Source organism: Melanerpes formicivorus, unplaced genomic scaffold (assembly GCF_026170545.1).
Source record: "Melanerpes formicivorus ecotype bairdi unplaced genomic scaffold, bMelFor1.0.p_v2 SCAF_21, whole genome shotgun sequence".
Taxonomy (NCBI): domain Eukaryota; kingdom Metazoa; phylum Chordata; class Aves; order Piciformes; family Picidae; genus Melanerpes; species Melanerpes formicivorus.
Window position 1 is genome coordinate 10,106,448 of NW_027142373.1, and position 25,318 is coordinate 10,131,765.

The 25,318-nt window shown below is 56.8% G+C and overlaps 3 protein-coding genes across 7 annotated transcripts; all 3 read left to right on the top strand.

Annotated features, from left to right (window-relative positions):
- The first annotated feature begins 6 nt into the window (after window positions 1–6).
- On the top strand, window positions 7–6,166 carry MRPL38 (mitochondrial ribosomal protein L38). Of its 3 annotated transcripts, none has more exons than XM_068151497.1 (9): window positions 7–21; window positions 494–673; window positions 1,524–1,652; window positions 2,595–2,803; window positions 3,170–3,242; window positions 3,762–3,807; window positions 4,697–4,855; window positions 5,223–5,359; window positions 5,444–6,159. In XM_068151497.1, exons 2-9 carry the CDS (start codon window positions 529–531, stop codon window positions 5,578–5,580), a joined length of 1,035 nt encoding a protein of 344 aa, XP_068007598.1. In that variant the 5' UTR covers window positions 7–21; window positions 494–528; the 3' UTR covers window positions 5,581–6,159. The 3 variants fall into 3 exon arrangements, with proteins under 3 accessions (XP_068007598.1, XP_068007597.1, XP_068007596.1); XM_068151496.1 differs by lacking the exon at window positions 7–21 and adding an exon at window positions 204–288 and having other exon boundaries at window positions 5,444–6,163; XM_068151495.1 differs by lacking the exon at window positions 7–21 and adding an exon at window positions 210–324 and having other exon boundaries at window positions 5,444–6,166.
- A 1,721-nt stretch (window positions 6,167–7,887) lies between these two features.
- TRIM65 (tripartite motif containing 65) lies at window positions 7,888–13,304 on the top strand. The gene is made up of 6 exons (XM_068151498.1): window positions 7,888–8,407; window positions 8,838–8,933; window positions 9,004–9,237; window positions 9,701–9,872; window positions 10,204–10,284; window positions 11,564–13,304. Exons 1-6 carry the CDS (start codon window positions 7,961–7,963, stop codon window positions 12,094–12,096), a joined length of 1,563 nt encoding a protein of 520 aa, XP_068007599.1. The 5' UTR covers window positions 7,888–7,960; the 3' UTR covers window positions 12,097–13,304.
- Window positions 13,305–14,680: 1,376 nt separating this feature from the next.
- TRIM47 (tripartite motif containing 47) lies at window positions 14,681–25,186 on the top strand. Of its 3 annotated transcripts, none has more exons than XM_068151499.1 (7): window positions 14,681–15,527; window positions 17,415–17,510; window positions 18,064–18,294; window positions 18,847–19,042; window positions 19,726–19,800; window positions 21,154–21,775; window positions 22,491–25,186. In XM_068151499.1, the coding sequence occupies exons 1-7, from the start codon at window positions 14,718–14,720 to the stop codon at window positions 22,519–22,521; spliced, it is 2,061 nt and encodes a 686-aa protein (XP_068007600.1). In that variant the 5' UTR covers window positions 14,681–14,717; the 3' UTR covers window positions 22,522–25,186. The 3 variants fall into 3 exon arrangements, with proteins under 3 accessions (XP_068007600.1, XP_068007601.1, XP_068007602.1); XM_068151500.1 differs by having other exon boundaries at window positions 21,154–21,771; XM_068151501.1 differs by lacking the exon at window positions 22,491–25,186 and having other exon boundaries at window positions 21,154–21,779.
- The last annotated feature ends 132 nt before the right edge of the window (window positions 25,187–25,318 follow it).

Here is a 25,318-nt window from a genome sequence, read left to right on the forward strand (position 1 = left end):
GTCTGGCCTCCATTCCTCAGGGCAAGTGCCACTGGGCTTTGGTGGGACTGGGGATATGGGGATGTTTCTAGTCAGGCCCCGTGCCGGGCAGCCCCGGTGCTGGGGCGGGGGAGGTTTATGGGCAGGCTCTGCGTTGGGCAGCCCCAGCGCTGGGGCCGCGGGGGCCTTCCGCGCCGGCGCAGCCCCTGTCGCCATGGTAACGGAGCCCTTCCAGGCGGGCGGCGCGCGCCATGGCGGCGCCCTTGCTGAGCGCGGCCCTCCGGGGCGGGCGGGCCTTCGGCACAGCCGGTGAGACACCGACCGGGGAGCCCCGGTTCCCTGCGAGTGAGCAGTGCGAGGGCGTTCCCCAGGGCGTAGCTGGCGGCACTGGCTCGGGGAGGCGGCGGTGCCAGCGGTGCCGGACCGCGTTCCCCCTCTCAGCCCGCCCCGGGGCTCGTTTCTCTCTGCCTCTTTTCTTGCTGTCTGTTTAAATGTAAACTCTCTCCGCTTCCAGCTGCGCTCTGCAAGCGGGCAGCCCCGCTGGGGCCGATGCCCAACGAGGATATCGATGTCAGCAAGTTGGAAACGCTGGAAAAATACCGCAGTTTTGCTCCCTATTTCAAGCTGGCAGAAAAGGAGAGCAGGAAGCCACACTGGTGGAAATCGTACCGGCAGTACACCAGCCCCCAGCCAGGTACTCCTGGGAGGAGCAGTGTCGTACAGGGTCGTACTGTTGGTGGTCAGGGAAACTGTTGTTGGAGTCAGGGGTGTGCCTGCCCTGTAAAGAGCTGCTGAGGGGCTTTGGCACGAGGTTGGCCTTCTTCTGGGGTATAAGCTTGCAAAGAACGGATTTTGAGATAAAAAAGGCATTTAGATGAAAGGTAGAAGGTACATATTTGTTTTTTACACTGAGGGTGGTGGGACACTGACCCAGGTTGCCCAAAGAGGTGGGAGGTATCCCATCCCTGGAACCATTCCGGGTCAGGTAGTTTGGGGCTCTGAACAACCTGCTCTAGTTGAAGATGACCCTGCTCACTGCAGGAGAATTGGACTAGATGGGTTTTAAAGGCCCCTTCCAACTAAAACCAGTGTGTGATTCTATGAAATGTCTCTAAGGGAAGTAGGTGGCAGTTTTCTGGAAAGAAGGAAGGAAGAAAGCTGGCCAGGGCCTGCCTGAAGACATGAAATGGAGTAAATAAGTTATTCCTTGGAACTCCAGTGGTGTTGGAGAAAGCAGACCAGGACCCAGATCTTTAGACCTACAGCAAATAATACAGTTTGGTCACTCTGCTGAGCAGCTGCAGAGACCAGACTGCTGCTCACCAGGTGGCAAAACTCGGGGCTTGGGAGTGTGGAGAATTGGGGAGGGAGGAGAGAGAAGTGTGGAGATCCAGAAGGAAGGCAGAGGTGGCAGAACTGAGTCTCTGCTGCCTTGAAGTCTGCATCTCTTTCACACACTGACGCTTTGCAGGGGGGTTGTGTTTGGGCATTCTGGGTGTTGCCATTTTTCATGTCCATGATTTTTTTTCCACCCCTCTGTGAAGAGCCAAAGGTCAACATCAGCCTGCCACACATAAGGCAGTCGCAGGCAAAGGAAGTCAAGGAAAGGAAGAAGATCCTGAAGGAGAACCACCAGAACAGTGAGATGGAGAGAGCAGCACGGCACCGGACTGGTGTGTGCACCACCACCTCCCTGCCTGGCCTGCCCACCACAGGCCCTGACTAGAAACATCCCCACATCCCCATATCCCCAGCATGCCAGGCTCTTCCCTTGCCATCCCCACCCTTGCTCCTCTGTCCCAGGCCGTGCCAAAGGGACCACAGTGACCCTGCTGTGTCCCAGGGCAGCAGGGAGGGGGGAGGTAAAGCCCAGCTCAACAGCCAAGTTTCTTCAGGAAAAGGAAAAAAAGCTCCAAAATGAAAAGATGGAGTTGCCTGTGAGCTGTGGTGAACCTCAGCATAGCTCCAAGTCATAGAATCATAGAATCAATGAGGTTGGAAAAGACCTCAAATATCATCAAGTCCAACCTGCCACCCAGCACCTCATGACTACTAAACTTCAAGGGCTTCAAGGGCCACGTCCAGTCCCCTCTTGAACACCTCCAGGGACAGTTACTCTATCACCTCCCTGGGCAGCCCATTCCAATGGCCAACAACTCTGAGAAGAACTTTCTCCTCACCTCCAGCCTAAACTTCCCCTGGCGCAGCTTGAGACTGTGTCCTCTTGTTCTGGTGCTGGTTGCCTGGGAGAAGAGACCAAATCCCACCTGGCTACAACCTCCCTTCAGGGAGTTGTAGACAGCAATAAGGTCTCCCCTGAGCCTCCTCTTCTCCAGGCTAAACAATCCCAGCTCCCTCAGCCTCTCCTCACAGGACTGTACTCAAGGCCTCTCCCCAGCCTTGTTGCCCTTCTCTGGACACCTCCAAGTGTCTCAGTGTCCTTCTTAAACTGAGGAGCCCAGAACTGGACACAGGACTCAAGGTGTGGCCTGACCAGTGCTGAGTACAGGGGCACAATGCCTTCCCTGCTCCTGCTGGCCACACTTTCTGATGCAATGCCATTTTGCTCAGCCCTGCACAGGGCTGCCTGCTGCAGTGTTTGTCTCCCCTTGCAGCGCTGATCCCCCTGGCGGAGGTGCGAGCCGAGTGGGAGCGGACCAGCGGCCCCTTCCACAAGCAGCGCCTGGCCGAGCACTGTGGGATATTCCGTGACCTGTTCAAGGGGGCCACCTTCATCCCCAGGGTTGCCTTGAGGGTGGAGTACAGCCAGGAGGATGAGGACATCGTGCCAGTCTACTATGGGAACATGGTGACTCCATCAGAGGTGTGTGAGGGGAGCTGGGAACAGCCTTGACCCCACGGGAAGCCTCTGTGTTTGTGCCCAGATGCTTCTAATTGGCATTGTTGGTTCTGGGGGGGTTGCTTTACAAGGGTGCTTGTGATGAAGGAAATGTTTCTTGGGCATGACAGGGGCAGAGCTTAGCAGCAGGATCTTTGTTTATTGTCAGGCTGATGTTTAAGAACACCTTAGGGTGGAGCTGGGTTACTTGGTGACATAGTTGTGCCTGGTCTCTGTTGCATCCTGGCTGTGCCCACAGGAACTTCATGCTCCTTGCCTTGGAAGTCATGATCTGGCCTTGCTGGAACCTGGTGTTTGAGTGATGTATATATCTTTATGTTGCTCTTTTAGGCTTCCAATCCCCCTGCAGTGTCCTATGAGGCAGATGAAGGCTCTCTCTGGACTTTGTTGCTCACAAATCCAGGTGAGTAAACACGTTTAAAGTGAGTTGTTCTACTCTGCTGTTTCTTTTAGATGCACAGCCAGCAGTGATGTGGCATCTGTTACAGAGAGACATATTACCTATGCAGGAAAGCTTGTAGCCTTCTCAGCTATCTAGCAATTGGGATATGGGACAGTGGCACAACAGGACCTGTGTCACGATCCCCTGGCTGCCACCTTTGGTTTACTCCCAAACAGCTCTCCTTTGGTAGTCTGTCTGGGAGCAAGGTTAGCTGATTCTCTTCACTCTGAGAAACCAAGGCACAGTGAAGTGAAGCAGCTGACCAAGTTGTTCTTTCAATCTTGGGATTACACCTCTAGAGCTCTTTGCTCCTCATTTTAAGCTCACTCCTATAAGAATTACTTTGCTTCTAAGAAGGGTTGTGCTGGGAGGTGCTGAGCTGCCCCCTCCATTCAGAGCAGGTCTGTGCACTTTACTTTGGGGTTGATGCAAACACCAGGCTGTCCCTAAAGTCACCTTTTTTGTTGTGTGTCTTTGCAGATGGACATTTAAGAGAGACAGACTCAGAGTACCTCCACTGGCTGGTGTGAGTACATCAGGGCCCCATGCTGCTTAGCTCAGGGAAAGCCCAGGTGGAGCAGGCAGAAACTGCTCCAGCAGAGCTCGGGACTAAGTGTTTGCTAAAGCTGTTTGGTGGCTTTCTGTGGTGCTGCTGCCATTACTCCTGGGTCCTGCTAAAGAGGCAGTAGCTCCAGGTGTTGCAGCTGTTTGGCATTCCCATCACTGGGTGTGATCTTTCCTCCAGTGAAAGCAGCCTCTACCTTCTGTTCACTTTCATACTGGGCATAAATTCTGTCAAAACATAGCACAGAGTGATTTGCAGTCCTGGGTGGGTCTGCTGGGAAGTTCCTGGATTTGTAGTGAGCTTAACTTCCAATGCTGTGTCCAGCAGGAGTAGGGAGGTGATTGTCCCCTTGTACTCAGCTCTGTGTTCAGTTTGGGGCACCTCAATACCGGAGGAGATGTGGAGGTGCTGGAGCCAGTGCAGAGGAGGGCAAGGAAGCTGGGGAAGGGCCTGGAGAATAAATCCTGTGGGGAGTGACTGAGGGAGCTGGGGATGGTTAGTTTGGAAAAGAGGAGGCTGAGGGGAGACCTCATTGCTGTCTGCAGCTACCTGAAAGGACATTGTAGAGAGGCTGCTGCGGTCTCTTCTCACAGGTAATTAGTGATAGAACAAGAAGGAATGGCCTCAAGCTGTGACTGGGTAGGTTTAGACTGGACAAGCAAGAGTGGTCAGGGATTGGAATGTGCTGCCCAGGGAGGTGGTTGAGTCACCAACCCTGGAAGTGTTTAAAGGTGGTTTGGATGTGGTGCTGGGGGATGTGGTTTAGGGGTGACCCTTGCAGAGTAGGCTTCTGGGTTGGTGATCCTGAGGGGTTTTTCCAACCTGAATATTTCTGTGATTCTGTGTTCAGAACAAACATCCCAGGCAACAACATCAAGCTGGGTAAGGAGATCTGCCATTACTTCCCCCCCTTCCCTGCCATGGGAACTGGCTACCATCGCTTTGTCTTCCTCCTCTTCAAGCAAGACCACCCCATAGATTTCAGTGAGGACGTCCGGCCCACGCCCTGGTAATGCAGGCTTTCTATTGCCTGGCCGCTTGGCTTGGCTCTTGCTGCTTGTTGTGATCACAGGCTTCTTACTGCAGCAGGAGAGGTCCTTCTAATCTGCAGGGTTGGTTGGGGCTGCTCTGAGTTTGTGTGTCCCCTGAAGCCACAATCCCAGCCCTGCAAAGCCTGTTGTTTCACAACAGGCTGGTAAGAAGGTGCTTTGCTCTGCCTGGGGCAGAGCTGGAGAAGCTGGGAGGTGTTCTTTTCATGATCTCCTTTTCCACCTGTGTTTTATAGACTCTGGAGTGACATGGGGAAGTAGTTGCCTACCAGGGTGCTGCAGGAGAAGAGGCTCACCTCAGCTCTTGTGCTTGTGTCTTGTTTCCAGCCACAGCCTCAAGATGAGAACCTTTAGCACCTTTGAGTTCTACAGGAAGCATGAGGATGCAATGACCCCAGCAGGGCTGGCCTTCTTCCAGTGTCAGTGGGACAGCTCTGTCACTTGGGTCTTCCATCAGCTTCTCAGTAAGAATTGCAGGGAGTGGGAATGCTGGAGGGGCCTGTGTGTGGGCTGGGATGTGGCTGACACTCTGCACCATCCCCTTGCAGACATGAGGGAGCCTGTGTTCAAGTTCGTGCGGCCGCCTGTCTACCACCCTCCGCAGGTGAAGTTCCCACGCCATCAGCCCCTGAGGTACCTGGACAGATACCGAGACACCCAGGAGCCCACCTATGGCATTTACTAGGGACCTGGCCTCCTCTTGAGCTGCTCTGCAGTGCACTGGGGTGCTGGCCTGGCAAACTGAGCTGCTGGCTTCCTTGCCTTCACACTCTGCAGCTGGAAGCTGCCTGCGCCTCTGGAGAGAAATAGAAAGTCTCAGCCCTTCGGCTCCCAGCTCCCCGTGCTGGGAAGTTGTGCAGCTGAGGGCAACAGTTTGCAGTGCTGGCAGCTGGGTGGTCAGAAGGCTACTTAAGAGGACATTCACAAATGGCAGTAAATCCATGGCCAGGCTAAAAACTTGCAGAGCTGATCAGTAGGGGTGGCAGGATAGAGTGCCCCCAGAGCTGCCATGCCTGGCTTCTCTGCAAGGATCTCAGTTCTCCTTTTGCCTGTTTCTGGAACAAACAGAGCCAGGCCAGCCTAGGTTTCCCCCCTCCCGGTGCTGTGGTTCAGGACTGTGATTGCTTTGGTTTGTGCAGGCCTCTTGAACAGATGCCTCTGATTAAACACTCTGAGCAGCACTGGCCAGAGCTGTCTTTATTGGGAAGATCTTGGTATCAGACCAGTTGGAGCAGAGCTGGTGAGCTCAGCAAGATGTAGGGAAGGAACCAACCTGGCTGTGGTCATTGTCCCCTCCTGGATGTTGTTGGGTGGGAAGAGTGTGGCCACAAGGGCTGCATGTGGTCAGTGTTTGCGGAGCTGGCTTCTCCCAACAGCTGTCCAAGCAAGTGGACCTCAGTCTCTGTCCATTTGCACCCCAGACTTCATGTGTCTGGTATGGATAGGGCCAGAGGTGCAGTGGTGGCCTGGCACTGCTGCTCCCACTTCAGTACTCCAGCTGTGGCAGGCTCTGCTCTCTGCTGTGCTCTGCAGGGCTCTTTATGCATCCCCCCACTACCAACATGCTCTTGCTGGTGCAGCTGCCTGCTCCCAGCTCTGTCTGCAGGGATGGGGCCTCCATCACCTCCCTGGGCAATCTGCTCCAGAGTTCACTACACTCCAGTAAAGAAATTTTGCCTACTGTCCAATCTGAATCTACCCTGCTCTAGTTTCAAACCACTGCCCCTTGTCCTAGTGCTGCATGCCCTTGGAACCAGCCCCTCCCCAGCTTTCTTGTGGGACCCCTTCAGGTACTGGACTGCTGCTGTAAGGTCTACCTGGAACCTTCTCCTTGCTGACCAACCCTAACTCTCTCAGCCTGTCCTCACAGCAGCTGGGGTCCAACCCTCAGATCATTTTTGTGTCACTCCTGGACCTGCTCCATCAGATCCATGTCCTTGTGTTAAGGGCCCCAGGGCTGGACACACTACTCCAGGTGAGGCCTCACCCAGGTGGTCAGGATTTGCAGATTCAGCCCAAATAAATGTTCTGAGGGTTAAAGCTGTGCTGGGAGTTGTGACAGATCTCAAGTCAGCTCCTGAGTATAGGGATGGGCTGAGAGTGGGCTCTGAGCCAGCCTGTGATGCAGAAACTGCTCTGACTCCTCCAGCAACTCAGTGCTGAGTGCTGCACTGACCTCCTCACCATCACCTGCAGGGATGAAAGGAAAGCCCTGTGTGTGGGGAGCTTGAACAGCCATCATAAACTGAGGCCCTTTGGCCAGTGTTCAACTGCCTGGGACTGTGTGCTGAAGTGATAGTGTGTCTGTGAGGGTAAGCAGAGAAGCTTGGGCTGGAAGGTTGGGAGCTTTTTCTCCTGAAGCTGACCTGTATGAAAACAAAGTGAAGGTACATGGGGCATGGGCACCACGCTTGCCTCCAGGCAGCAGACTCCAACCTGCCACCTGCACAAGGACTGGCTGCCCATGTGACATCTCTTAAGTTCTGGAGAGCTGCTGTGCATGGGTGTTGCAAGACACTTAGCAGGAAAAGGAGTGGTGGGTGTGCACAGGGGCATGCACAAACAGCAGGAGCTGGAGCTTGGCATGGGAAAGTGCAAGACTGGGAGGTGGTGCTGGCTGCTGGCACATCACAGCCCTTGTCACTAGCTGCAGCAGTGGTGGGTGCTCAGTGCTGCTTCCCAGGCTGGCAGATGCTGCCAGAGAGGACTGCCCTGCTCTGCTTGTGAACCCAGCCCTGGCAGAGGTGAGGAAGGCAGGAAATTCCCTCAGGAACCTCAGCAGCTTCTGGCATCTGCCTGCCCGTGCTGCCCCTGCTGTGCCGTAGGGAGCAGTTCCAACCCTCCCTGTTATTGCCACAGCCGGCACTTGGCACTGCCAGTGCGACTAAGGGGGGGGGGGTTACTGGGTGTCACTTTACGAGCACGCCTGGCTCCCAGCCCTGGCCCGCCTCTGGGCTCGGCGTCACCTCTGGGCTCTTCCTCCTCTGCACGGCTGAGTTTCTATCGAGTTCCTGTTGCCCTGGCGTCTTCTGCCGGGTCCTTGCCCTCACCCCGGCTCAGGCAGGATGGCACTGTCCGTCTCGGGGAAACTAGAGGAAAAACTGCAGTGCTCTATCTGCCTGGAGCTGTTCAGAGTGCCCGTGACCTTGCCGTGTGGGCACAACTTCTGCAAGCGCTGCATCAGCGACCACTGGCACAAGCAAGAGCGTGTGCCCGGCGGGGCCAAGAAGGGCTACAATTGCCCCGTGTGCCGCAGGGACTTCGAGCAGCGCCCGGAGCTGGAGAAGAACATCACTCTGTGCACCGTGGTGGAGCTGGGACGGGCTGGCGAGGCACGAGTGCTGGGCCCGGAGAGGTGTGAGGTGGCCCCCGGGGAGCTGTGCCCGCAGCACGGCCGCCCGCTGGAGCTCTACTGCCGGGACGAGCAGCGCTGCATCTGCTGCGTCTGCAGCCTGCAGCAGTGCCAGCAGCACCGGAGGGTGCTCTGCGAGGAGGAGCACTCCGAAAAGCAGGTGGGGGGACGGGTGGCAGGGCTGGGGCAAGGAGGGAGTGAGCAGGCGGAGTCGTGGCAGCTTGGGCACAGCGTGATATGTCCCTTCCGCTGTCCTGCGCCCTGCCAGGGGGACATGCTGTGCCTCTGTGTGCCAAGCTGGCGTGGGCTGTGGCCAGGGAGATGCCACCATCACTTGCTTGCTTCTTGAGAAGCCAGGGACTGGCAGAAGCAGCAGAGAGCAAACCCAGCAGCACCGGATGAACGGTGCCGTTGTGTCTGTGACTTAATAGCCGAAAGCAGCACAGGGCTTCACTGCCCAGTGGCCTGGGCACAGCCTCTTCCCAAGCCTCCTTCCCTGCAAGCCTTGCCCTGCAGCCCCGGGAGGGCTCCTGGGGGCAGGGCAGGCAGCAGCAGGCTGCACCACAGGATGTTGGTGCCTCCCTTTGCAGAACCAGTTGAAAGGGATCCTGCAAAAAGCCCAGGAGGAATCACAGAGGATCGAGCAGGAGATGCAGGAGCTGGAGGAGCAAACACACAGCATCAAGGTAACCCTGTAACCATGTGCTGGGCACAGGGAGGGCAGCACACTGGCTCTCATGGCTCTTTCTCATCCAGGATGCCTCTGAGAGGCTCAGATCAGTGATTCTGGACAAATTCACTGTCCTGAGGAAAGCTCTGGAGGATTTCCAGTGGCAGACAACAGCCAGGATCGAGCAAGAGGAGTTAGCAGCACTGGGATGCATAGAGGAGAACTGGAATGTCCTGAAGGACCGCTCAGATGCGCTGGGCGAGCACAAGGAGAGGGCTCAACATCTGTTGGCCTGTCCTGACCAGAGGACCTTCCTCCAGGTACCATCCCAGTGCCATGTCTCTCTCCATGCCTGTGCACTGCCTCACACCCTTTTGGTGAGGGCAGCTATGTGGTTGACTCCTCTCCCAGGGGGAGCATGTCCTCAGCATGGCTCAGGGATGTTGTGAGACTGCAGGGAAGAGCTGCTTTCAGGGGAGTCCCTGAAAAGCTGGGGAGGCAGCTGCTGGATCAGAGCAGCTGTGTTGCCTGCAGGGCATGGGGCAGCATCTTCCATCCCAAACCACTCAGAAAAGCTCTTCCACCACCAGCAAAACACAAAGTCCTGTGCCACAGCCCCTCAGCTCCCTGCAGCCTCCTGCTCCCCTATGTCTGTCCCCTGACCCTGTACACCAGCTGCAGTAGACATTTGGGGGTGGTCCTGTCATCCCCTGGGGAGACACAGCATGTGTGGATGGGATCTGGAGCTGCCCATCCTCCCCATGGGTGTCTGTCTGTCCACAGGAGTTCCACCAGCTCCCAGCCCTGGAGAGCCCAGAGGCACTGCTCCCTGTGGAGTGTGATCTGGACAGCATTGTGAAGCCCACCAATGAGATCCTTACCAACATCTCCAGGCTACTGCTGGTGGACCTTCCTGGCTCCGTGGCACCCAGAGCCCCTGACCCTGCTGGCCAAGGTATCCTGCTCACACAGGGTCACTCCAAAATGCTCCAAGTCATCCTGAACCACAGCCTGTCCCATGTCACTGTGCTGGGGACATGGTTGCCAGGCACAGGGGACTGGGATGGTGACACACATCTGCTGTTCAGCATTTGGGTATTATTGGGGTGGGATGAGCTGGGTGGCTTCCCTGTGGCCCCTCCTGGCTGGCAAAGCTGAGCCACAGTGGCACATGCCTGCTCCCAGGCTTGGATATGATGGAATTCCTCCTCCTTCTCCCACTGAAGCCAGGAAGGACCAAGTTTTTGGGTAGCATCACTCAAAATGTCTTTCCCCATCCTCCACAGGCCCGGTGCATCTCCCCATGACAGCAATGAAGGTGGAGGCCTCTCTCCCCATGTGCCAGCTCCGAGCTGAGCTCCTGAAGGGTGAGGAGCACATGAGGGTCTGGAGGGACAGCACCCCTCTGGGATGCCCAGAAGCAGAGATGTCACCAAGCTGGGCTCTTCCCTGGGAGAAGGGTGGTCCTGGCTGTGGGGACAGGGGCTCCTTCCCTGGCTTTCCCAATCCCACTCCTTAAATTTGGAGTGAAGCGGTGTAAGGCTCTGGTGGATGGGCTGGGGGACACTCAGGGTGATTAGCAGCACCAAGGAATGTTTTCTTGTGGAAATTGGGTCAGTCCCTGCCCCAGCTCTTTCCCCACCTCCCTCCTCTCCTTTTCACCCACCTTGGGCATCTCACCCGGGCAGGATGCTGTGCCTGTTCCAAACATCCCCTATTTAGGCACAGCCTTTTCCTGCAGGCAGGTAACCTCAGCAGCTGGCAAGTGAGCACCTATGGGCATGTTGTGGGTGCCCCAAGCCACCCCACACAGCACAGAACCAGTCCAGAGCCAAGCCCCATCCATAGAGCCCTGCTTGTGGTCATTGCTCTTTGTCTAAGGATCTCCATCCCCAGCACTCCCAGCCACAGTCCTTTCCCTCCCTGGGCCCATTCTACTCTAGTTCCTCAGGGATCTCCTCAATGCTCCTTTTCCTATCTGGGAAGAGGTTTGGATAACATGTAGGGCATGCTGACCACATCACTCTTGCCAGGGAGACAATCAATGCTTATGGGACCTGTGAGGATTCCTTCTAGCAGACCCCAAAAACCATTCTCAGGGTTATCAACAGGAGACAAAACTCAGTTCCTTATGGGCAGCAGGCATGAGCCCAGCATAGCTGGCCTGGCCAGGTGGTTGTGGGAGGAAGGTGAGGTGCTGGTGCTCAGTGAGTGCCCATAACAGGGTGAATAACCACAGCCTGGAGAGGAGAGTGATTCCCTGCAGTGCCACACTGGTGCTTGTTTTTCTCCCCCTCCCCACACCCACCCTCCTATTTTTTGCTCCTGAAGCAAGCACACCTCTTCCAAAATGACCACAGAGCCACCCCTTCCAGCTGGGTTGTGCAAAGATGGCATGAAGGGTCCACGTCTTGGTGCCTCACCAGCTATTTCTGGGCTGCTTCTGTCCCTTCTAGCAGGCAGGTGGGCAGGTGTCACATCCCACCCAGCTCCCCTTCCCCTCCAGACTTGCTGCAGCTCCTTGCCTTCCCTCCCGGGAGCCAGCCCTGTGCAGCTGAACCTCGTCACCGTTGCGGGGGGCTCTCACCAGGGCTGCCAGGTTCCCACGAAGCGTTTCAGCCTCATCTCTGCTGTTCCTCTTCCCAGACCATCGCAACCTGACCTTCGATCCAGAGACAGCCAACAAGTACCTGGAGCTGTCAAAGGGCCTCCGGAAAGCCAAGCACAGCCCCGGTGCTGTCTGCCGGCGCCAGGAGCAGGGACCCCGCTTCGAGCCCTGGCAGGTGCTGTGCACGCAGGCCTATGACCATGGCCACCACTACTGGGAGGTGGAGCTCTCCAGCCACTCTGTTGTCCTGGGGGTGACCTACCCTGGTCTGCCCTGGCGGCGGCAGCAGGGCCACAAGTTCAACATTGGGCTGGATGGGAGCTCGTGGGGGCTGCAGGTGCGGGAGGATTGCTACCTGGCCTGGCACAAGGGCCAGGAAGAGAAGATCCAGGAGCGGCTGTATAAGAACCTGGGGGTCAGGCTAGATTACACCAAAGGGCTTCTCTCCTTCTATGGCCTTGGGGAGAGGATGCAGCTCATCTACTCCTTCCACAGCATCTTCACCAAGCCCCTTTATCCTGTCTTTTGGCTGTGTGAGGGGCGAAAGGTGACACTGTGCTGCAGGGACTGAGCTGGAGCTCTCCTAGCTGGGCTGGTGAGCCCCAGGCTGGTGCTGTAGCCAAGCTGCAGCCAGGGACTGTCTGGGTGGGAGTGGGACCCCGATGCCCAGGCAGGTGTGGGGTGAAGTATTTTACCAAGGCCTGAGGACAGGCATGCAGATTAACCCCCTCTGGTTTGCACAAGCTGCTACCCTGCTGGTGGCACAAGTTCAGGCAGGGTGGGGTGGGTTTAGGCTATGCCTTTAAAATGTAGTTACAGATTTTTGAGCAGAAAAGCAGGAAAACATAAAGAAATCACTATTGGGGGTAAAAAGGAGAAGAAAAGATCATTCTAAACAAATTCATGGGATAAATACCCAAGATGAGCTGTGCCATAACAATTCTCTCCTGATCTCTGCTGGGTTTGCTTTGCTTGGGAGAGATTAACCTGCTTGTCAGCTGGCCTTGGCTGAGCTGGTAAATCTAACCCACTGCTTCTCTCTTTGCTTCTCTCTCTCTCTTGGGACAGGGGGGTTGGGGGTGGGGGCAGTGGAACAGGCTTCTCTGGTCTTTTGACCAGGGTGGGGGTTTTGTGTTGTTTGCTGATTGTAAATACCTGTATAGTGTTGTAAATCCAGTGTATTTTGTACATATTCATGGCACTCCATTGCAGAGTGTAGATTTTGCTTGTAAATGCAGCTTTCATTTGCTTCTGAGTTGGTCTGGCAAAGTTCATGCTGGGGGGGGGAACTTCAACCCAGCACACAGGGGAAGGCTGGTGGGGGAGGGCTGTGCCCTCGACGTGGGGATGAAGCCCCTGGTCACTGTGTATTTGTGGGTTCCTGACCCTGCAGACAGGGCAAGGGAAGAAGCATTGGGATGGGCTGCCCAGGGAGGTGGTGGAGTCACCATCCCTGGAGGTGTTGAAGAGGGGATTGGACGTGACACTTGGTGCCATGGTTTAGTCATGAGGTCTGTGGTGACAGGTTGGACTGGATGATCTTTGAGGTCTCTTCCAACCTTGGTGACTCTGTGATTCTGTGAATTGGGTTTTTCTTTTATCCCATCTTTTATCCTCCCAAACCTGGAGAAGATTTGGGGTGAAGAGAACCCTGGAGAAAGGCACAAGCCATGAGGTACAGCTCTGTGTGCCCCTAGCCCCACATGCAGGCAGGTCCTGCTCCCCCAACCCCTTCTGCCTCTCCTGGATGTAGCAGAGCAATTTTTTGGGTGCTGCTGCAGTTGCTCTTTGTATGAAGCTGCCTGCACTAATAAAGCTTTGATTGTCCTACTGGTTAGTGCAGTGCTGACAGCTGTTGGAGCATGCAGCACTGGAGGTTTGGGGGGAGGGGATGAGCTGGGTGCCCTTGCTCAAGCACCCATCCCTCCAAGGCCTCACCTTGCCCTTCTGTGCCCTCGTGGGGACCAGCCCCACTCAGTGACCACTTGGCAGCAGAGCTAGGAGGTGCCTTATTTACAGCAGTGTAAGGAAATCTGGTTTCCTACAGCTCTGCCCTGAGGCTGAGAAAATCCAAAGCTTTGATTGAAGCTTTTCCAAGGGTGAGGCTGCAGGCATCTGCCCCCTGCCCTGTGGGGATGCTGGTGAGGACTAATGGGGCAAACCTGGGCACTGTGTTCAAAGGTGCAGGCAAATGCATGGGGGATGAATCATGTCAGCTTGTGTCCTGTGGGGAAAAAAAGGCTTGGAAGGATCAATCCCATTCCTCAAGGACAAATGAGATCTGCCTTGCCATGCTTCCTCCTTCACTCTGCACCTCCCAGCCCTGTCCTTGGGTGGGACCTTGGGCCAGCATGGACCTGGGAACTTATCCAAGCCAAAAATGGTCTGTGTACCCTGCACAGGAGATTCTATGTTTACCAGGCAGATCCTCATACTGAGAGCACTTTGGTGTCTTCACAACCTCATGCAGAAGCCTGTTGGCTCCTGTTGGTCTCCAGAAGAAGAGGGGGTAGGGACTGAGCCAGGACCTGGGCACTGCAGCCCTTCTGGGCCATGGGAGCAGCTGGCACAGGTCCATGGGGCTGAGAGCTGGCAGGAAAGCATCTACACCTCTGTACTTTGGTTCAGGTCCCTCCGTGTTGCCCCAGGGTGGGGAGCAGTTCCTGGGAGAGCAGTGGGGTAGCAACAGGTTGTGAGGCAGCAGATTTCTGGGGGCAGGGGCTGCTCGTCAGGGGCATCAGACCCCTGGGAGGGAAATTGAAAAGGGCTGGCAACAGCTTCTCTGGGCAGGAAATTGGTGGTAGTGGGGGGTTCAATAGGTAACCGGTGTCAGGGAGGGTCCAAATGTCAGTGAGGCCGATACTTCGGGAGGCAGGAGACGCTAGGTGAGAGGTAGAACATCCACAGCAGGGCGGCACCCCCCGGGGGCAGCAGATACCGAGGAGAGGGACCAGGGCTCTGCTGAGGCCAGGGGTGATATTCCCCTTCAGAGCGGTGGATGACTGAGGACCAGGTCCTTGGGGTGGCAGAGGTAGGAAATTCAAGACCCCCCCGCCACGGGAGGCAGCTGCGGGGAGCGGAGCCCCGGGCTCGGCGGGGCGGGGTGGGCAGGCGGGGCGCGGTAGCCGCCCGCCTCTTTCCGGGGCTGGGACGGGAGCGGGCAGCGGGGCCGGCTGGTCGGGGCGCTCAGGGATGGAGACCGCGCCCGGGAGCGCCCCGTTCTCCTCCTCCACCTCCTCCTCCGCCGCCGCCGCGGCAGCAGCGTTGCGGCTGGCGCTGGCGGCTCCGGGGCTGCCCGACGGTCCCTTCGGCTGTCCCATCTGTCTCGATCTTCTGAAGGACCCGGTGACGGTACCGTGCGGACACAACTTCTGCCAGGGCTGCCTGGGGGCGCTCCGCCAGCGGACGGGCCCCCCCGACAGCAGCGGCGGAGCGGGCGGGGCCGCCCGTTGCCCGCTGTGCCAGGAGCCCGTCCCCGCAGCCTTGAGGCTCCGCAAGAACCGCGCCCTCTGCGAGGTGCTGCCGCTGCTGGCGGCCGCTGCCGCCGCCGCCGGGGCAGCCCCTGCATCCCCCGCGTCCCCTACGGCCCCCCCATCTCCCCCCTCATCTCCCCCATCCCCAGCCGTAGGGTTCCCCATGGCACCGGGAGCCGAGGAGGAGGATGCGGCGGGGGAGGAAGGAGCGGCGGGGGAGGAAGGAGCGGCGGTGCTGTGCGACGTGTGCCCGGCGGGGTCGCGGGTGGCCGCGGTGCGATCGTGCCTGGTCTGTTTGGCCTCTTTCTGCGGTGCCCATCTGGAGCCCCACCGCCGGGCCCCAGCCTTCCGCACCCACCGCCTGGTAGCCCCTCTGCGGCGGCTGGAGGAGGGGCTGTGCCCCCGCCACCTCCAGCCCCTCGACGCTTTCTGCCGCACCGAGCAGACCTGCGTCTGTGCCCGCTGCCGCGCCCACGAGCATAGCGCCCACGACGTGGTGTCCCTCGAGAAGGAGCGGGAGCACAAGGAGGTGCGTGGGGGGGGGGTGTCGGGGGGGTTGTGGGGGTCCTCACGCGGGCATGGACCCGGCAGGGGCTGTGCTGGGTGAGGAGGGATGGGACAGTCTGGATGGGGAGGGTGTTGCACTCTTATTCCCCATGCGGGACCTCATGTGGGCATGGGGGTGTCCGTAGGGAGTGCGGTGCCAGCGGGGCATCTTGGGCAGGGCAAGTTGCAGCACCCCTGGGAGGGGTTCATGCTGCACCCACATCCCCACAGGGGATCTAATCCCCATGTGGGAGGATGTGCAGGTGTGGGATGCCCTGTGTGGGGTGGGTGCCACAGCCCTGTCCCTGCAGGGGACCCCACCCTGGCATAGAAAGTCAGAGTGCTGAGCAATCTGGGCACCCTGGGGGGGTGGGTCAGCTAGGGGCAGGCATTAGGGGCAGACCTGCTGCCATTCAGCCTGTGGGGTTTGGTTCTATGGTGGGGCCAAGCTGGCAGTCTGTGTGGGTGTGGGGCTGGGCAGGAGGGTGCTTGGGGCACCCTCAGTGGCTGCCCAGGCAGTCACTGGGCACCGGTCTCCTCTGTCGGGTTCCCACAGCCTCTCCACGGCGGTTTCGCTCCGCGCCCTGGCAGCCTGCCCAGGCAGTGCTCCCACTCCAGCAGCCCTTTGTGTCCCAGGCTTTTGGCACCGGGCCTTTTTCCGTCATCCCATTCCCAGTTGTGGCTGAGTCACCTCCCACGTCCTCACCCACCAGGCTCCTGGGGAGCTGGGGGTCTGAGCCTGGCATGGGGCTGCCTTCCTGGGCATTGCTGCCTCCAGTCCATGGGGCCTCTGCAAGGATGGGATCGTAGCATGGTGGCAACCCCCTCAACTTAGCATGAGGCATCTGGAGACCTTGACAGAGATGCTTTGTCCAGGGGAGAGCCTGGTGGCTGCAGACATCCTGGCAGGGAGCACAGTGGCAGCCCCAGGCCAGCTCCCACTCCCTCACAGGCTCTCAGGGCTGCAGGAAAACCCTTTTGCCGCCGTTGTTAGTCATCAGATGCCTTAAAATAGCAGAGTGTGTGATCCCAGCCCGTGATCCCAGCCTGTGAGCCCGGCCCCGAGGAGCTGTCAGGCTTCAGCAGGCTCTGCTTAACGTCACCTGCAGGGCCTCTGCGGCCACTCTCTGCCACCACCCTCACACAGTGGGGTGGGAAGGGTAGGTGAGGAAAAGGCCGGTCCCCCCCTTAAATAGGCACAAGTGCCACAAGGGGCTGGGGTCTGAGCATCGGTGGGGGACAGAAGCTGCCCCAGCTGGGAAGAGCAAAGCCCTCCTGGCTCCCCAGGGCCCCATGCTGGTGATGGGCAATGGCTGGTGCTAACAATAGCCCCTCAGGAAGCGCCGCCTTGGGACGGTGCTTCCTCTGCAGCCAGGCAGCAGCACCCTGTGCTCCCCAGCTGCTTTGCTTTGCTCTGGATCAGAAACCTGCAGAGAACTTGGTGCTGTGTTTCTTAGTGCTCTGGGTCTGCCCTTCAGCTCCTGCACCAGTCCCAGGCAGCTTTCCCCCAGCTTTAGGATACACACTAGGAGCACACGACTGTGCTTGCTGCGGTCCCTACACAATGGTTTTGCTTTCAGAATCCTGTTTTGTTTGGCTTCCACTGGGACTGGGGTGGAGAACATGGAGCTGAGCATGACTCTTTGCAGCCTGGCTGCTCCTTCAGTTTTCCAGGTTGGATGTTGCAGAGGAGGAACACAGGAAATCTCATGCTTCCCCTTGCACTCTTCACCCAAAGCCTGATAGCAAGGTCACGGCCAGAGAAGGGGCTGTGGGTTGAACTTAGGGAGAAACAAGGTCCCCACCACACCTCCCTGCCACTGGGACCAGGCTGTGAGCAGAGCTCAGTGTTTCTCTCTGTTGTCTGCAGGCCCAACAAGCCAAATTCATCAGCGATGTGGACAACGAGCTGGGGGAGCTGGCAGTCACTGTTGCCCAGGCCAAGAAGATGGTGGAGCTCATTAAGGTGACTCTCTGATAGCTTTACTCCATTAGTGTGGCTCTGCTGGGCTGGGGAGCAGAGGAGAAGGGGCTGTGAGCTTTTGGGGTTCATGGGGTGCAGAGGTGGTGCCCACAGAGGAGCAAGCTTATTGTAAAACACTGGTGACCCTGGCAAAGATCCCTGAGGATTCTTGTTTCTCATCTCTGCTATTCCTCATGGCACCTCAGGTTGCTTTTGTTTGCAACCTGAGAGAAGGAAAGGTCTATGCCAGGTCATCTGCTGGCCCTTGCACTATCTCCCCCTGGTTTCAAGGGGGTTTGGTCCCTTTTGGCGCTTGTGCAATCATGTCACCTCACTGCTTGAGGGTACAAGGTGTGGGGGAGCAGTAAGTGGCCATGTTCAGCCAGATGCCTTGACACTTGGGTTGCAAAGTGCTCTGAGCTCGTGGGGAAAGGGGTTACAGGGTGTCAGGGGGCCCCCACAGAGCTGAGGGCTGGGTGCTGGGCAGGGAGCAAGAGTGCTCTCCAACACCCTCACCTGCAGGAAGTGACCCTGACCCCTGTCTCCCCGCACTTAGAGTGCTGCCACAAAGGAGAAAGAAAAAGTTGAGAAGCTGTTTGCAGAAGCCTATGAGGTCCTGGCGACTTTCCAGAAGGAGGTGGCTGGTTTCATCGAGGATGGGGAGCGCTCCATGCTGGGGGAGGCTGAGGCAAACCTCCACTGGAAGGAGGAGAGACAAACCAAGCTGGCCCAGTGCAAGCAAAACCTGGAGAACGTCCCCAGCACTGACACCATCTACTTCCTCCAGGTGGGACAGGGCGAGGAGAAGGAGCTGACTGTTGTCTTTTGAAGTTTTGTCCTGGCTTATGTGGAGCTGGGTGCCAGGAGCCCTGGGATGCAGAATCTCACTCCTGCTGGCACAGTCCCCTCTATTCCCCACTCCTGAGGAGACCATGCAGCCAAGTTTCTCCTCCACCTCCTTCCTGGCTGTGACTCAGGAGAAGCTGATGTGCTGGCCAGGCTGGGAACTGATGTGAAAGGGGCAGAGAACAAGTGGCTGAGGCGCCTCGCTGCCCCTGCCTGGCATCCCCTTCCCCCTGAATGCCTAGCAAGAGGAGATCTTTTTGTGAGGAGGTGCTGCATGGGAGGTGGGCATGGTCTGGGTCCAGGTTTGAGAGGGAGTGAAGAGAAGGTGCCAGGAACGCGTGGCCGGGAAAGCGTTCTCCTCCCTTCGGTCTGTCCTTGGGCCAAGCCCTGCGAGCTGCCAGCTCCCAGATCCTCCGGGGCAGGGTGGGGCTGCGGAACAAGAGACAACTTTGGCTTGTTTGAAGCCTCCTGAAACTTTGTCTTTTTGGCTCAGGAATTTCAGGCCTTAAAAGTAGCCATGGAAGAAAACCTCTGCCCGGCCCTGAGCTTCCAGAACGAGCTGAACTTCACCAAATGCACCAAAGCCGTGGGCACGGTGAAGGACGTGCTGGCTGCTGCCTGCAAAACCCAGTGGGACCTCTTGCAGGGGAAAGGAGTGGATGGGCTGAGTTTCCCAGAGACAGAGAAAGGTTTGTGTGTCACCCAGCCCCTCTGCCTGGAGGTTGTCCTCCGTCCTCCCCACATGGCTGGGGAGATGCCTCCAGGCTCGGTGGCTCCCGTGAGAGCTGGCCCCGCTCCCCGCTGCCCCGGCGCAGTTGTGCTGCACGTTGCACAATCCCTGCCTGAGCTTACGCCTTGGCCTTGAGGTTTTATGCATTTTTCCACGGAGACCAGAGCCTGGAGAGGCAACAAACAGCCTGGGAGTTAGGCAGGGCCCTGTGGGAGGGAGCAAAGTGGCCAATGTGGCCTCCCATGAAAGAGGACTCTTTCTTCTGAGGACAGACGATCCTCTTCATAGGGCAGGCTGTGCTGTCTGAAACCTGCCAGGGTGAGGAAGCCACCGTGGCAGCTTCCTCTCACACATTTTGCCTGAGCCCTCTCCTCTCTTTCATGTTTTTGGATGTGTGTGGGAATTGTAGCCAGTTCCTTGTGTGTTCCCCCTCCCTGTCCCGCTCATCTTCATGGGGTGGCAAAAGTGGCATCTGTCCTTCCCCGTGTCTGAGCTGGCAGGGCTGTGCAGGGGGATGCTGGCTGGGGCTCAGGGGCTGCAGGGTACCATGGGGGTGTCGGGCAGTGGGTGATGATGCTCCGGTAACACCCACGTGTGTGGTTTCTTTGCTGATGCCGAACCCTTCTGTCCCTGTCTCTGCAGGGCTGTCCAAGTCCCCATCTCCAGACAAGTCAAACAACCCTGCCTGCCTGGAGAGCCGTGATTACTTCCTGAAATGTAAGTCCGGGGCTCCTGCTTTGGCAGCTGTTGCTAAGGTCAGTTTCTCCCTTCCTCTTTCCTGGCTGGCCGGCGCTGGTCCCGAGCCCACCAGCCCATGGCTGGCAGAAGCACTGCTGCCACCAGAGGAAATATTGCTCAGCTAGTGAGGAAGCCTCCTTGCTTTCCTGACAACAGTCACAGGCTGTTTAGGTGATAGTTTTTTCCCTTCTCTGTGTCCTGCCAGACCAGCTGCCAGCAGGGCTGCAGGCGTGCTGTGTAGTTCTGCTGCCTTCCAGCCCTTGGTGACTTGGATCCTCCATGAAATCAGATTCCCAGTTTGTGCATCTGCCTTGTTTGCTGCTGAGCAGTGACCTGGTGAGGGGCAGCAGCAGCAAGCAGGGGGATAATTCAATGGCTGACCAGACACAGTGGGGCAGAAAGGGCCGAGGCTTGAGAGTGCAGGGCTGGGTTTGGGCTCCAACACCCCACACACACACCCTCAGCCTTACAGGGGATGTGAGGTCACCCACTAAGATGTCCACAGGGGACAAGATCTGCCATGGGAGCCAGAGCTACAATGCAATCAGCAGCAGCACATCTCCAGGGCTGCTCCTGCTGGGCATCTGATCTGTGCATTGGTGGTTCTCATGTGGCCCTGTGTGCCTCTGCTTCTGTGGGAGCTGTAGGGCAACTAGAGCTGACCACAGGAGCAGGTGGTTTGTAGCCATGATGAGCCTGGCTGTTCTCCTGTCTTCCTGGGCTCCTTCCCTGCTGTTTTTGCTTGTGGTTGCCTGAAACCCACCTTTACAGTGAACACTTCTGGTGCCACTCTGCAGGTGGATTCTCTGATGTCTGGTACCATGATTAAGCTTATTGAGTAGCCCCTCTGCTCTCTCCTCTGCCTGGTTGGTTGTATTCATCCTGCTTTTGGGAGTATCAACTCTTCCAGCCCCACAGCTCATCAGATGAAACTGGCTGTGGGATCACCAAGAGGACAGACAGAAAGCTGGAGCAGAAGATCAGAGTGGGGAGGGCTGGCATCTCATCTCATCTCCCAGTTAACAAGCAATAGGGCAAGAGAAAACAGCCTCAAGTTGCACCATGGGAGGTTTAGGTTGGACATTAGGAAAAATATCTTCCCCAAAAGTGTTGTCAAGCCCTGGAACAGGCTGCCCAGGGCAGTGGTGGAGTCGCCATCCCTGGTGGGATTGAAAAGCTGTGTAGATGTGGTGCTGAGGGACATGCCTTAGTGGTGGACTTGTCAGTGCTGGGCTGATGATCTTACAGCTCTTTCCCAACCTGAATGATTCTATTCTATGATCTCCTCCTGTTTCCCTCCTCATCCTCCCATCTCCCTCTTGCCCCACACAGTTGCCTTCATCATTGACCTGGACAGTGACACGGCTGACAAGTTCATCCAGCTGTTTGGCACCAAAGGGGCCAAGCGGGTGCTGTGCCCCATCCCCTACCCAAAGAGCCCGACCCGCTTCGTCAACTGCGAGCAGGTGCTGGGGGTGAACCTCATGAACCGAGGCAACTACTACTGGGAGGTGGAGCTCATTGATGGCTGGGTCAGCATAGGTGTCATCACCGAGGACTTTGACCCCTTGGAGCCCTACAACCGGGGGCGCCTGGGGCGCAACGAGAAGTCCTGCTGCCTGCAGTGGAACGGCCAGAACTACGTGGCCTGGTTTGGTGGCTTCGAGTCTGTCATCCAGCAGCCGTTTTTCCACACCATCGGCGTCTTCCTGGAATACTCTGAGAAGGCCCTCACCTTCTACGGAGTCAAGGACTCCAAGATGACCTGCCTGCAGCAGCTCAAGGTCTCCCCTTTTGCCAAGGGCCAGTTTGACCCTTTCCAGAACAAGATCAACCAGCAGTTTGCCTCTCTTTTCTTGTGCAAGCTGAAACCAGCCTTCTTCCTGGAGAGCGTCGATGCCCACCTGCAGATCGGGCCGCTGAAGAAAGATTGTGTCTCGGTGCTAAAGCGTAGGTAACCACCCTGAGAGCGGGAGCACGGCGGGGGGCACTCAGAAGAGTCTCTCCTGCAATCTGCTGTCGCCATCCCAGCTTCTCTTTGGTAGCTTTGTAGTCCTCTGTGGCAGCCCTCCCTCCTCGCTCTGTGCTGTTGGTGACCCAAGGGTGGATGAAGCTGCCTGGCGGGCAGAGCCGTGGGCTGGGAGCCAGGAGGGAGATGGATCCAAATGCCAGCTCTGCTGCTGGGCTGCTGAGAGAGCTTGGGCGAGTCTCTGTGCTGCTGCCTGCCCCTCAGTTTCCCTTTCTGGACATCAGGGACTGTGCTACAGCCTTTCTTGGTAAAGTGCATCACTCAGGAGAAGTGCCCTGTAGATCTGAAGCTGGGTCTTGGCCAGCTGCCGGGCTACCCGGTCCCTTGCCTTAATATCTGCTCACACTGCCCTGGTGACTTGCACAGAACCTCTGCTTTGTGCCTTACCTCAGGCTCTGTGTCACTGCTGCTTTTTTAAGTGCTGCCTTATCGACACCTTCTGCACACATCCTCACCAAGTGCCTTTGAAGCAGCAAGCCTAGCCCTGCCCAGGCAAACCCCCAAAGCACATGTGATCGCTTTACCTGGTTGTGCCTTTGCTGTGTGTGGGTGATGAGGGTGCTCCGGGGTGGGTGGGGTGCAGAGGAGCCCGGCTGGGTGCAGGGGTGATGCTGCAGTGACACAGTACCTCTCCTTGCAGGGCTGACCACGCATTAGCGCAGCAAACGTGAAACAAGGACCTTTGCCCTCCCTCGCGCTGCTGCCAGTGGGTATTTATGGCCAAGGATCTTTGGGAAGAGTCTGTGTTGGAGCACCGTGGCCATGGGATTGCTCTCCATCACAGCTGGGAAAGGGGAGAAACCTCCTGCCAAGGAGCAGCAGCACCATTCCTGCCCTGAGATGGCAAAGTGAGCAGCACAGAACACTTTGGGGGATGTGCTTTCAGCAAACACATTCCTGGGGGACTGCTTTAGTGAAGCTTTGCAGCCAAATTTCCCCTGCTGTGTTTTGATGACTCTGCTTTTTTTTAGGGGTATTTTAGTACTGTTGAACTCCTTACTCTTGGAAGTGCCCTGGGCACACTTGAGCTGTAAATGCACCCCTTAGCTTAGAGAGGGTCTTTTAAGTGATATAAAGGTGCTGTGAGTATGTCCCAGGGGCAAGTGGTCTGTTTGAGGGGCAGTTATGAGCATGTCAACAAAATGTGCAGCATCAGCCAGGTGTTCAATGACCCTTTAGACTGACAGTAAATAGGTGTGGTGCTGAGTGACGTGGTTTAGTGGTGACCTGGCAGTGCTGGCTTAACAGTTGGACTGGGTGGTCTTAAAGGTCTCTTTCAACCAAAATGCTAGACTCTGAGATTCGAAAAAGTACTCTCAAGCAAGTGTCCCCTCCCAGGAAAGTGGAAACTTGAGGCTGAGAGCCAAAAATGCACAGCTCACGTGTCCTAGGGGAGCTTTTCCAGAAGCAAAACACAGCCCCTGTGCCTGGGAGGACGCACAGAGCAGCCCCTGTGCCTGGGAGGATGCACAGAGCAGCCCCTGTGCCTGGGAGGACGCACAGAGCAGCCCCTGTCTCAGCACAGTGTGCCTTTCCACAAGTTTATTTTTGCTGGGATTAGTTTGCTACCTAACCCCCCGCCCCCAGCTTGCTTCACAGAATCACAATGCTGTATAATATATACCTAGAGAGAAAATAGATTGGGTTGGGTCCTTTCCTGGTGTGACTGAGTCAGTGATGACGTATCGACGGTTAAACAGGATGGAAAATGGTCTGTTTAGCTCAATAATATATATATGTATATATATATATATATTCCCTAAAGGATAAGCTGGAAATCAGAGTGGTACATTCAAGGGAAGCCAAGGGAAAAAGTGAATCGAAAAGGCAGTCCACAAAGCTGAGAGGTTCAAAGTTAAAGCCACGTTTACATGAACACTGAGGCTCGCAGAGCTCCTTTACTGTAACTCCTCTGTCAGTGCTGCCAAGAGGTGCAGGTTCTCAGCATCAGCCACTGCTGTGGACTCTGGTTGGAGAGGTTGAAGGGTTCAAATGCAGCCGCCCCCTCCCCGGGGTGGGGCTGATGAGTCGGTCTGGGAGGGGGACCGCTGGCATGTGTCTGCAAATCACTCCTCCTCCTCCTCCTCCTCATGCAGCAACTCCTAAAATACTGCCGGCAATGGGAAAAGGAGAGGTAGGGCTTGAAATCTTGAGATGAAATCCTGGTCTTTCCCAGCTAGCGGGAATGCTGCCCGGACTTCTGTCCAGATGGGAATTCGCTCGCTGGGTCCTCAGCTCCTACCTCAAAACCGCTTTGCTTGGCTCTCGCCGGTCGCTCGCCTGCAGCGCTCGGCGCTTGCGGGCGATGTCAGCAGGGACGGGGTGCAGGCGGCGCTGCTGTCTTGCTGATGCTGCTAGCAGAAAGGCCTGACCAGATCAGAAAAGCAGAGCTGTACAACGGCCCCCGCACGGTCACGTCCCGAGAGGATGAGGAAGGGTCGTCTCGATGTCTGCTGTATGTCAGCAGGAAGAGATCTCACATGCAGGCTGCCATCTCGGCACTGAATCTCATTTATCCAGGCAGAACTCCCGCCGCTCACAGCCAGGAGCTCTGCCAGAGTAAATACAGCAGCTCTGGGCCTCTGCCCCATTTCATTCCACTGTAGGCGGATTGATTGCTCCATCCCTCCCTTCTCCATGTTGCCCAATGCACAGACAGCAGTCTCTGAGCTCCCTCGGGGTTTGGGATGGGTCAGAGGGATCCCACGTCTTTCCTTTTCCATCCTGGGGGCAGCTCAGGAGGACACATCACAGAGCTTCGCTTCTGCTTGCACCTCTGCTTTTGCTTTAATCCACCTCTGCCCCAGGAGCTGGGATGCTGGCACACAGCTTTACGATGGGATTTGAGGGCTCCTGTAGGTGCAGTGCAGCTGGGAATTGCTATCCATCCCTCTCCTTCCTGCTGCTTGCTCCTGGTTGGAAGCGCTTACAAATCCTCCTCGTTTAGGACATCAAGCAAACTCTGACTGGCTGCAATACCCCCTCAGGGCGTTGGACTGGCGTTTGCTGTGTGTTGCCAATCATTTGGGGTGTGAACTGGAATGAGCAGGCAATGTGCACTACACCAGCTCTGGATTGCTGCAAAGGAAGGGCTAAATGTGTGTGTGTGGGGGGTGAGGAGTTTAGAACGGCTAGACAGCGCTTGGCATTTTAAACAGCCTTTCCGTGTTCTCCTGAGCGGTTTCTGCTGTCACAGAGCGTTCCTCTCTTCAACTGGGGGTTTTAAAAAATACAGTTGCTGTAGATTATTTTACAATGTGTGAAAAGAAACCCTGTAACAGAATAATACAATGGTGTGAGAGACTCTGATTTGCCATTAAATACTATACAGACCTCGCCGCGGGTTGGCTTGCCTTTGAATACCAAACGGTTCCACTCGTCCCGTTCTCTGGTGGTGGTTGTTTTTCTGTCCCCTGAACATCTGGCATAAAACCAGCACAGATTATTTATTTTCCCAAGCCTGTCTAA